This window comes from Pararge aegeria, chromosome 8 (assembly GCF_905163445.1).
Source record: "Pararge aegeria chromosome 8, ilParAegt1.1, whole genome shotgun sequence".
Classification (NCBI taxonomy): Eukaryota; Metazoa; Arthropoda; class Insecta; order Lepidoptera; family Nymphalidae; genus Pararge; species Pararge aegeria.
Window position 1 is genome coordinate 11,534,868 of NC_053187.1, and position 12,394 is coordinate 11,547,261.

General features: G+C 35.4%; 1 protein-coding gene across 2 annotated transcripts in view; it reads left to right on the top strand.

Annotated features, from left to right (window-relative positions):
• LOC120625721 (dual specificity protein phosphatase Mpk3) overlaps positions 1–12,394 on the top strand; it is a 31,605-nt gene that overhangs the window by 2,764 nt on the left and 16,447 nt on the right. For both annotated transcript variants that reach the window (XM_039892885.1, XM_039892886.1), the window contains exon 2: positions 11,053–11,143. In XM_039892885.1, the coding sequence (XP_039748819.1) occupies positions 11,053–11,143 (91 nt within the window). The remainder of the gene's footprint in view (positions 1–11,052; positions 11,144–12,394) is intronic.

Consider the following 12,394-nt stretch of genomic DNA (forward strand, 5'->3'; position numbering starts at 1 on the left):
TTCCGTCCCTGGCACATTTTATGAGCTATTAAAATATTACATAGCTCTATGCTACGTATATGATGATATACCTATTAATACTGTGAATAGTAAGTATTCTCAACGTGTTCATCGGTTAACAGAAATATGCTGATATGATCAAAAAATATTATCTCCTCTACATGTTAGGCTAACCTGTACGACCGACGGTTATATGTTAAAACCATATTCCTTAGTGGTCTCTACTCGGCATTGCACCGGAATGGTAAATCTAGCCATCACCAAAGCCTCCCAACAGACCAGACCAAAAAAAAATATAAATTATAATCTCGAAATCGCTCCTGCCAGGGATCACATAAATTATGATATAAAAACACTCTTCTATGCCACAGCGATCTTCAAGATACATTATTTTATATCTATATGTTTCGCTTCGACAATACAAAACCAAGTGCTGCTCGAGTAGTGCAGTAGCAAGCATTTCAAATAATTTTAATTTTATCAATATATTCGCAGACTACCATTTATACATACTGACTCACTGCTGTATGGGAACCGAGGCACGTCCCGTACACTCGTTGTTATTTAGTTTCGAACATCCTCGGACTGTTTGTTTATATGCCTCCAATGCGAATTGACAGACGTTAATTGTTTTTGTCAAAATAGTTTGTTCAAGATAATAACTGAGAATATCTGGGGCGATAGTTGAAACCTAGCATAGTTCTGGTTCGGTTTAACTAAAAGCCAATAAAATGGCACAGAACCTGGCAAGTTAGGATACAACTTTATGTCCAACTTTTATTAGATACATAAATATGATTTTATAATATTATTAGGTATCTATGTATTAAGAAACCTGCTCAGTTGATATACATTTTATGCTTTAGAAAGAATCGTGAATGAAGCATTAACACTAATAATAAACATACGATCAAAGGCGGCCGGATGCCTTCGGGTCTTCAAACGGAAGGGCGCCGCAATTTTATTAATAAGTTCCTGTTTCACTTACGTCCTGCCAATTCCATTAATTGTCGTAATTTTTTTTATAGCTAACAAAAATGTTATTTTTTTATTATATTAAAATATTGTTTATATATTGTATTAATAGTATATGTAGTGTCCAATAAAAACATGATATCTGGTATATTTAAACAAGAAAATATTATTTTGTTAGCATTTTTAAAGACGTATTAAAAAATATTGTCTTTTTAGGTAAACTAGCTGACCCGTGCAACTTCGTTGCACCAAATCGGTTATTACCGTATAACACAAATAAAATAACATTTTCTAAAAATGAATCCTAGCTAGATCGATTTATCGCCCCCGAAACCCCCTGTATACTAAATTTCATAAAAACCGTTGGAGCCGATTCCGAGATTCCAATTACATATGTATATATACAAGAATTGCTCGTTTAAAGATATAAGATTTGGAAGACATTGGTAAATCTCTTTTGATGGATTATTTTTGAGCACCTCCCTACTTGGTTTTCTTTTAAAATTACACTTCTGTTGCGAGTAAGTATTAGTTTTAACTTACTTAACTTTTCTTGTGACCCGAGAATCGAACCTTAGACCTTGAACAAATTTCCTCCCCATTGAAGTGAAAAGCAGAGTGTAACCGAAAAAATATCATATACAAAAATATTACCGTTACAAAAAAGGCGTTATAAAAATGTAGATTGTTTTATCTACCTCCTTACTTAAACTACAAGCTGAAAAGCGTTTGTTCAAATTGTTTCAAACCCGTGGAAACAATCTGGAATCCTGGGCTCATAGATGCAATCTCTTTAACTAATTATATCAAAATCTGTTTAGTGATTAAGGCCTGAAAAAGTAACAGACAAACGGCGTTACTTTAAAATTGTTGTCCCAAAATTAACAGGGATTTTGCAGCTTAAACTCTTATCGTTGCTCCAATTTGAGTTGGCGGGCTTTAAGGCGTGCCGCCCACATGCGATAGGTACAAGTCGAGGCGCGGGCACATAAGCGGCGCGCTGCATCTCACTGACAGCGTCGCGGCACTGGCGTGGCAGTCATTTTCAAAGATTATGATTGTACCTAAAATCTTTTCCTACTTACTTGCATTAATGCAAGTAAATAATGGGATGTCTCAAGAAAGCATTGCCGCCCGCGACCCGTCCCGAGTTGAAAACTGCGCTCCGACCATGCTTGCGTCTTCGCCTCGAATTTGCAGTGAGCGACACGCCTAACTATTGTAATAACTGGGCTGGTTACCGGTTAACATATACTACCGTCTAAGTCCAGTAACTATTAGTAACGAATACTGTATCTATGTTACGTATTCGATTAGTGTTTCATCTTTATCTTCATCTTCAGTCCATTACTATCCCATTGCTAATGAACAGACCGACCTACTTTATTATAGGAGTTAGGTATTAAGGACCTTTAAGGCCTTATTAATAAATTTGGCACAACGGCGGAATAATTATGCGGTGTTTTTTTTAACTTGAACTGATCACCTTTCAAATTTAAGACAGTGTCAAAAATGCGTAACTACTACACTACACCACGTTTTAAGAAGAACGTCATCGTGAAACAAATAGCATATGAATACATAATATTTATATGAAACAGGACGTTGCCAGCTCATCGCGGTCTTTGATCTGCTTTAATTTTAATATCGGAGGAAATCGTGTGCATCTGGTTCTCGTAGCCTGCTCGGTCGTAACATAACAGAAGCCTTAGTACAAGATTTGCGCGCTCACGTATTTTGTGGCATCTTTTTCAAGTATTAAGTAACTCTGTATCGCCGAAAACATGGACACTTGTTTTAGAAAAAAATCAGAAGTACAGAATTTATCACAAATCCGTGTTGTATTGTCCACAAATGTTTTACAAACGTTCAGAACGAACTAATGAATTTTAGGCAAATTTGAGCTTTAACACAATGTAAATAAGATCAATTTTACTTCCCTGTTCAAATGATTTCTTACTCGAAAACGACTCTTCGATTGCGAGCGAGCGGCAAATCTTGTACTAAGGCTATAGACTCGTATAGGAAATTGTGAGGAAGCTATGTTTCACAATTAACGTAAACTAGATCGCCGCTCGAATCCGTTGTGTAAAGTTACTGATGCAACTATTTATTAGCACCATGTATTGAAATTACCCTGCTACTCCCTGCCTTCATTTAAAGACGTTGTGATAATGGGTTCGATTTCCAGGTCGGATCAATAATTTTTAGGTAATCGAGCATCGTGGTGCTTCTTAAACCCTGTTTGGAAGAGATGGCCTGAGCCCAGAAAAGGGGACCTTATAGATCTGATAGTAAAACTGATACATAAAATCTATGTATGAAGTAAATCATTTGCTTTAATACTGGTAAAATTAATTTAGTTTTAATTTATATTATTTTATTTTATTTTTTAGTCTTCTGATTAAAATATTTAAGTACTTGAAACATAGCGCATAGATTCCTGGTGGCTTTATTTGTATCATTGTATAATATTTTTTTTATTTCGAATTAAAGAATTGATCGTCCCAACCACATAATGTTAACTAATGTAATAAAATCTGCAATCCCTTTTGCTGTATACCGACCGCTGATCGTGAATTTATATTCGCTTATACTTAATAATTTTTTTTTATAAACTATCTTTAGTTCGTAATCTATCGTTTCTTTCATATGAAATGTGAAAATGGACATGTTCTTAGGTATAAAGCCGTTTTTAGATCATTGAAGACTATCTGATATTAATCTTTATTTTCAGTAATTTAGATGCAACTACCGAAAATAAAGCATTGTGGTGTGGAATAGAAAGTATATTGTATATATTTAACGATCATCAGGAATTACAAATATTATAATTATAATATATAGCTTTTATAGCATTTCAGACTTAATGCTTGCAAGCACACTATTGAAAAAATGTCATAGAGGGATAGTTCGTCTCGTATCGTTAAACTATTGCAGAGACCGCCTACGAAGCGTTCCCTGAAAGTTAATAGAAATACTCCTTAAAATATTTGTTTAAAGTTTTTTTTAAGAAAATTTACTTTTATTTATAAGTATGTATAATGTATGTTGTAATTTACAAAGGGAATCTTAACCGAAAATGTTTTTTTTATGTCTGTTTGTGACTTTCTAACGAAATTAACTTCTGCACCTACATTGCAGATATTGGGCGTTTAACTGAAGCTTGCTTTGAGAATGGCCATCGGCTATCGGTGGGAAATATTTTGATTCGATTATGTTTACCAATTGTTTTAGTCTAGATATATTTATTTAGAATACTTTATTGCACAAACTTAGAAACAATACAAGAAACACACAAGAAAACAAAAAAAATAATAAAATTAAAAACAATTAAAAAATAATAATAATAAAAAAGTTAAATACAGTTGTACATATACTACTCGATCAAATTGATTCAATGAGTGAGTGAAGGGATATGATGAGGGAGAGTCGATGAATAACGAACAAGAGGCCGGCGACTTAGTTCCGCTGATATACAATTATCTGCAAATTATCAACTGTGTGACGGCGCCATGACCATTGTACTTGTAGCTTTTAAATCGCATGCAGAGCATCTTTGCAGTGCATTTATGAATAAATGTAGTATACATCCAGTGTGATGCTATATATGCGCTTATATAGCGTATGACCTTCTTTAACTAAGCAAAATATTATTTGCACATAATTAGTAAATCCATTTATTTTAGAAGTCTGTTAATAAAAGTCCGTCTGTTTTCAAAAATAATTCTTTCCGATTTGAGTCGCAACTTCTGTATTCTTAGCTAACGCCATTTCTGATTTATATAAAAAAGCAAGCACTTAGCTTCATCGTCATCAACCCAGCCCTGGAACTGGCCCGGCTACTGGGCACGGGTCTCCTATAAGAGCGAAAATGGTTTAGTCCGTAGTAAACGACGCTGGCCAAGTGCAGATCGGCAAACTACACTGGCCTTTGAGAACATTATGAAGAACTCTCAGCCATGCGGGTTTCCTTACGTAGTTTTTAATTAAATTAAACTTAAGTGAAGTTATTTACGCAAAATTTGTTAAGGCTATTTACAGATATTTCGTATTATGTTCCGGCATGCGTAATAGGTAATTCTGCGTGCAGATATAACCAGGAATCGTCTGTCCTTTTTCTTTTAACACCTCAATTTATTTTTGTTTCGACGCTTTGAACATCCTAAATTTCCCTTCCCTCGTTTCTTAGATGTTCAATCTAAAGGAATGACGTCAATCTGAAATATATTCCGAGAACCAAAGTTTATATTTGGATCGTACATTATCTTACCCAATTATATATTATCGGGATCGTTCGGTTTCTCGTAAAGTTAGTCTAGGTACCTACATAATGTAAGGTTCGAAGAGCAGTTTACTCGTTTCGCTTTCATGTAATGTTTTTTAATGTAATGAAATAAAATAAATAAGTACCTTTTTTATGTTGAGTGAAATGCATGATGTATATATTCACTGACCCATCTTTCAAAGCATAAAGTCATTCAGTTGAGAGTCCCAACAATATTATTTATATCTCGGCCACCACTGTTTTAAATTGGCTCGAATTGTCCCAACTAACTTGCCTTGATTAGTCTCTATTTAATACTAAAAAGTATTAACTGCCACTTGTGCTACTTTGTATATGAAAATCTTTGTAGCTGGTAAGTAAGCCAATCAGGAAAAGGGTAAATTTTTCAATATTTCAAGTAGGTACGAACTACAAACGTATTGATGCCAAATGCCACCGCGAATCCTTGCAAAATAGTATAGTAGTAAAAAATTTGCAAATACTCTAAAAACAGCTTTTAATCCGCACAGTATCAAAACATAATATCCGTAGCTACCACAAAATAGTTTTTTTAATTGTAATGGTAAGGTGAAGTTGCTGTAACAACCATTTTATGGGACATATATTAAGCTTTTTATATGGCAGCCAAATAAAAAATCATGCAAATTGGTTGAGCAATGCCAGAGAAATCGGTGTAGGTACAAAAATTACGCATAGCCGCAAGCATCTGCCGCTGCTGAATCAAGAGTATCATTTGCCCAGTTAAGGCACTGAGTGCTGGTACCTAACTGCGGATGAAAGAACTTAAAACTATTAATAATATCATACGTAGTTCTTCTCAGAAAAAAAAGATAATACGTAGAAATATGGTGATGAATATTCACCATATTTCTGACTACATCCACTTTACACGATTCAATAAAATTTTCTCGATAGAAAAGAAAAGAAAATTTTAAGTAAGTTTTTCGTAGTTATTTCTTACATATATATATAACATTTTGGAATAAAATAAAAAATACTATCTCACTGAGTAGTTTTATTATTTGTACCTACTGATATTTTCTGCCAAGTGTATTTTATAACTTTAATAAAACATAATATTATTTTATTATGCATTTAACGACTCCGGTCATGTCCCGATCTAAGCTGGCCCTTAGTCGCCTATAGTGGCAAACAGGTAGTGCAAGGTTATCGGTAGTGTAATGCGGAGGGCGCCGGCGAGCCAAAGCACACCTGCCGCCCACGCGGCCTCGCCCGCCCGGGCACATCCCCACCCACGCCCACGACCACTAACACCCCCGCTGTAAACCTACTCATACTAGCCCGTGAAATGACCTACCTAGAGTTTCTGCTCTCCCGCTGGACGAAACTATTTTCTTACAATAAAAGTAACCTGTCCCCACAAGCTAGACAGGCGGGAGAAGCTGTTTACACGAGACGAATCACGCAAGGCCATGGCGCGGCGTGTGGAAACCCTCAAACAAAAGAACGATGTCCAGTAGTGGATGTCCATCCATTGGCATGAATCTGGCCTAACCCAAATTCTAGCAAAATACCTACAGAACAATTTCTATAGATATTTCGCTACAATTTGGGTTTTATAAATTGGAGTTGGCTGTAATAAAAATGCGATAGTTTTAATTAAATTATAATTAACAATTGTTTCCGCGTTTTCGCACGCGTTTACAAATTTATGTTTGGTCACGCGCATATCGTACTTATAGACGTAAACTCCGAAAAAGTTTTTCTCCTGGCTTGGTTTATTACTATCTTAAAGCTTATTATTACTGAAATTAGATGATCTAGCAAGCGGTGATAGCCTAGTGGGTTAGGCTTCGGATTTCCTTTCGTGGAGACAATTAACTTTCGGAGTTATGTACGCTTTTAATTTAAGCAATTAAAATATCACTTTTATTAAACGGTGAAGAAACCGGCATGCCTGAGAGTTCTCCATAACGTTCTCAAGGGCGTGTAGTCAAGTGCCCTGTAGTAGGCCGGTGATGTTTTTTTTTGGCGATGATGATGATGATGATGATAATATTTTATATCTAAAATATCTTAATAATTAATAGTATCCACCTCTAAATATAGCTGCTAGGGACATGTTTTCTTTATTTGGATTAGAGCTTTGATCCATGTAATAGTTTATTATAAAATACCTTCGCACACAAATCTTTAGGTGAATGTATAAATGTAAACATTGGGCACAAGTTTGAATGATGTATTCAAACTTTCAAAATAACCAAGCCATCTTTGGACATTCACTAATACATATCTAGCGGGAGGCTAAAATATCACGTGGTTGCTGTGAGGGTGTAAGGGGTTAAATCATTTGATTCAGCCGACGAGGGGCAAAATATATAATGGAGTCCTTGGTAGCGAGGACACGCGGGGGCGGCAGGCGGGTTGCGGGGGGCTACGGCGTTCATTGAGTGTGGCAGATGAATGGGCCGCGTTGACTCACCGGATCGATGCTGCGAATACTCCCTGCCCCTCCCCCCACGCCGGCCCCAAAGTCGCGCGGCGGTGGCGGGGCAGCTTGTTGTACCCTTAGTATAAAATACACTCGAAATCGTAATCTGAAGCATCGAAAGCATGTTTATAATCTCCATTCTCAAAGGCTGATTCAGTCTTCCAAACTGCACTTTGCTAGCGTAGTGAACTATAGCTAAAACACTTCTCATTCTGAGAAGAAACCCGTAACCTGAAGTGGGCCGGTAATGGCTTGATAATATTGATGATAGTGAAGATTCATCACGACTCGTTTTGTCGAAACACGAATGCCAAATTAAAATTTGCTTACCGTTTTAGAGATAATAATTCTGTGCACACTTAGTTTATGATTTTTGTAGTCGCTATCTCGTATCTTTGTCGAACAAGAAACGCCAAAGTAAAAAAGACCTAATGCTGACCGTTTAGATGCAAAAAATATGTAGGTACTGCAATAGTAGAGTATTATTTGTAACTGGTAATCGTAAAGTCGTTTCACAGTATCGAAACATGATAAAATAGACCTAATGAAAAAGGTTTTAAAGTCGTAAATTCTGTAAGAGTAATTTTTATAATTATAATCGTTCCGCAAGGAGCGCTGTCTGTAAAAATGTGTGCAAACTTCAGGTTGTTCAAGGTGTTAAATTAATTAATTTTTGTATCGATACTCAGAAACTAACCTAAGCTATCAATAGCTTGCAAATCTTAGATTAAGTCACTAGTGTGGGATTTTCTACCTACTTTTACTTATTCGATCGCGTGAAAGTTAACTACGATTTCTATACAATAGAAAGAGCGCCATCTGTTGTCAACACTCTTTCCTAGTATAATAAATAAATGTTACCATTTCAAATCCATTCAAATCACGATTCACACTGTGTAAATAATACTAAGGGTAAGCTTACGACCAACCTGACACTGCAACGCCCCTGCTATATTAATAATCTAATTATTCTTGACTTGATGTTTGGTGGTTAAGCTTGTCGACCCTTATAACATCCATGCATAATTTTATAGTAGTTTAGGTATTACCTAAAACTTTTCACCGAACTAAATTGTCTTTACAATGTTAATTATTTACCTGGTAGCGTAGCAGTCGCTCTCGAATTAGTCCGCACAGAATTTCCCATTTTTATCAATTCAAAATATTGAAAGTCGCATGTGTATTTACAAAAGAAAACTTTCAATTTGAAATCGACTGAACGCTCTTTTACTGTCTGCTCGAATGAAATCAATGTTCTTTATAATTGAAAGAAATGACATGAAGTGACAGACAGGATGGGTGAAAGAAGATTGCCTGGCGTACTGTATAAAAAATCACTGGTTCAAGACCTGGTTTCTTCAGGCGGAAAAAAACGGCCACTTGTTTCTGCTGCCAAAATAATTCATTCACGCTATACCGGTATACAGTTTTTTTGAAATTACTTAATCTTGGAATTAAAGGTTTAAGATACGACTATTGTAGTTGCATTTTAAATCATAATAAAAATAATGCAAGTACAATACATAATGTAGACACTAATTAAAACGCCAGGTATTTTATAATTACTCACACTTCATACGTTGTAGCTATATCACTACACACATTATGTATAGCTAGTTATGCAACTCATCGCGTTCGTTGCAAACTTGCTCTAGTTAATGGAAAATGCTCGCTACTAATTAAATGGAAGGATTCATTATTCACTATTGTATTGCAGTGCAGTCATTGTTATTTCCTCGTCTTTTATTTAGTAGTAATTTTAGCAGCAAGGTGTAACTTATTCAAAAAACTGAACCTAATAATATGCCTTTGGTATTGCCCGTAATATAGGCAGTACCAAAGGCATTTATTTATGTGTATGAACTCCACATTAAACCTATATAAACAACACAAAACATGATGATTTAATAAGCCATTTTATAGGTGTGCAAGCATAATTTTCATGGCAGTACATTATTGTAAATAAATACATATCATGAAACCAATCCATATTTTCTACAATTGAGATTAATCTCTTCCTTAAAATTGAAGGAGGAAGAACTTGACAAAAAACATGAATGATGTTAAGACGGTACATACCATCTTTTATCGAGTTATGACTGTCGAAATATGATGAGCGTAATAAGAGCAACATTTTCATTACAATAAAAATTCTAACGCGAGCGGCAGGAAACAGGCGCGGGCGGAGCGAGGCCTGAGCCGCGTCCCGAACAGGAAACGTCAGCTATAGTCGGCCATGCTTGCTAGATCGCATAAAGCTTATCCGACACAATCGATTATTAATTTGAACGTGCTTTTACTTTAAAATGCCTCATCAGCCGCTTTTATGACGTTTCTTAGTATCTACTACCTAATGCAATATATAATAGAAGCTTTCCTAATATTGCAGTAGAAATCGCAAAATTATTAATTACGATAAGAATTATTGAAATATGTATCGTCATATTGTGAAAGGGTGCACCCAGCTTAGTTGGAAGATGTATATCTGATGTATATCTAGATGTATATATTCTGTAAACTATTCCACTACCTGGATTTTATAAAGCTCATGATGCTGAAGCCCCAGACGACGAAATGCTATCTGAAACACCGGACTTATGAAACATCAGGGAATCTACATGGATTATTTTTAGTCAGAGAATCTGACTATATCTATCTCTATACGAAACGAAAAATAATGATGATGCGGCTATTAAACATCCGTTAGAGGATGCTCGGTCACATTGTAAGCATAATAATTGCGAACTGCTATTCAATTTTACTGTCACTGCCAAGAGGTAAGATACCTCCCATGCTGTGCTGCAAGAGACGTCAGACAGACCAGATAATGGAAGGAGTTTATACACCCACCTAGCGTGCCAGTCGTAGCCTCATAGGTAAACGCAACTGCGGTTCCGAAAAATTTTGAAGTTGCGCAAAATCGCATATATAATGTTCTCTCAAGCTATTGGAGCGTTTCAAAGTTAATGCAAACCTGCAAGAATTTCAGGATAAGGAATGCTTAACAAACTGTTTTCCCTAATTGACTTAGAGACGTTAGGTCGACTTTCGTAGTTGCTCAGTTTTCAATTTTAACATTATGACTGTTAAAACTTATTTCATACAGGCCAAAGGCAATACAATATGTTTGATGCAGATATATTATAGATTTTTTCGAACTACGCTTCCCAAAATTTCGCCATTACCTACTAGTACTGGGTAACCATTAACCAATGTCTGTAGATCCTTTTTTATTATCTCACTATAGAAGAGATGGCTCGGTTAGCTTGTAATTATGCTCAACAGATCCCCAATAAAATGGTTTTTAAGATGTTTAAATATATATTTTTTTTCATAGGAGAGTTCGCCGAGTTTCGTCGCGCTTTCCCCGAATGGTGCAGCGAAGCCAGTGCGCAACATGTTCCTCATCTGCCGCTCATGGGGCTACGGTAAGGCAAACTAAGATCTATTATTAAAAATAGTGACAGGGAAGAAAAATTAAGATAAGAAACACTCCATCTGACACAATTATACCTACTATGACTAGAATATTGAAAGAAAAGAACATCGAATGGTTTATGTTTGTCTAATAGGTATATTATTTTGCTGGTTGTAACGGAAAAACTTAAAACGGGTCATGACGAAGGCGGGATCGTTAACGTCCAGTGTTCTTGCATAGATTGTTGGTCTCGTATAAAATCCGGTTTAGACACCCGTAATACTAAACAGGTACAGAACTTGGAAATTTCACTGTATTAATTGTACCTGCGTACCTGTATGAGTATTAACTAATGCTTTCACGTGATATTTTCTGATAATTAATGACAGGACATAATGACCGACCTTATTCTTGGTATTATATTTTGTAAAGATGCATGCGTAGAAATTAATACAATAGACTTATTTACAATTGGTTGAAATGATAAAAAAATATTTGGATTCAAATTAGATTAGGTAGTCTTATAATTTGCATTGTCTGCCTTATATGTTTGTTACGTTTATATTGTAATAATTACTTACCTACTCATAAATGTAGGAAATCATCTTCATTAGTTACTTATACAACGTGTAAATGAAAACCTAAATAACCTTCAGAGGGTACAATACTATATATAAGAAATGTTGATTAACCACGAAAATCTTAGTTTAAAATCTTTAATTCTGCAGAGGCTTTAGAGGTACATCATTTACTGTCTCTTACTAGATATATCTGTGAAACCGAAACGCTAATAGCTTTTGGGTAAACCATTGCCATAGTTTTAATGTCGGTCTTTTATCTTTAATACAGTAAACACTTAGAATATATTGAATTAGTTTGTATGGAAAAGTAATTTAATTTAATATTCTTTTGATTTAATATTTTTACAGCGTGATCAAATATATTTATGCACTTTTGAAATATATTTATGCACATTTTTTGTAATTTCGTTACACGTTGTGTAGTGGTCCTCACTCGTAAAACATTGAGATTTGAGATATCACGTTTTATTGGATTAATTGGTTTCTTAGTTTAAAGCCGTTTAAATTTTAACAGTAATTGCTTGCGTATATGATATAGAGTCATATCATAATACTCAGCAGATCGGGTTTAATTACTTCGGCGAACAAGAAAAACTCGCACGCGTGGGAATATGATTTCATGCGCGTGAGAGTTTTTCCTCGATCACTCGATTATAGAGTCGGCAAAAGCTGCTCGACGA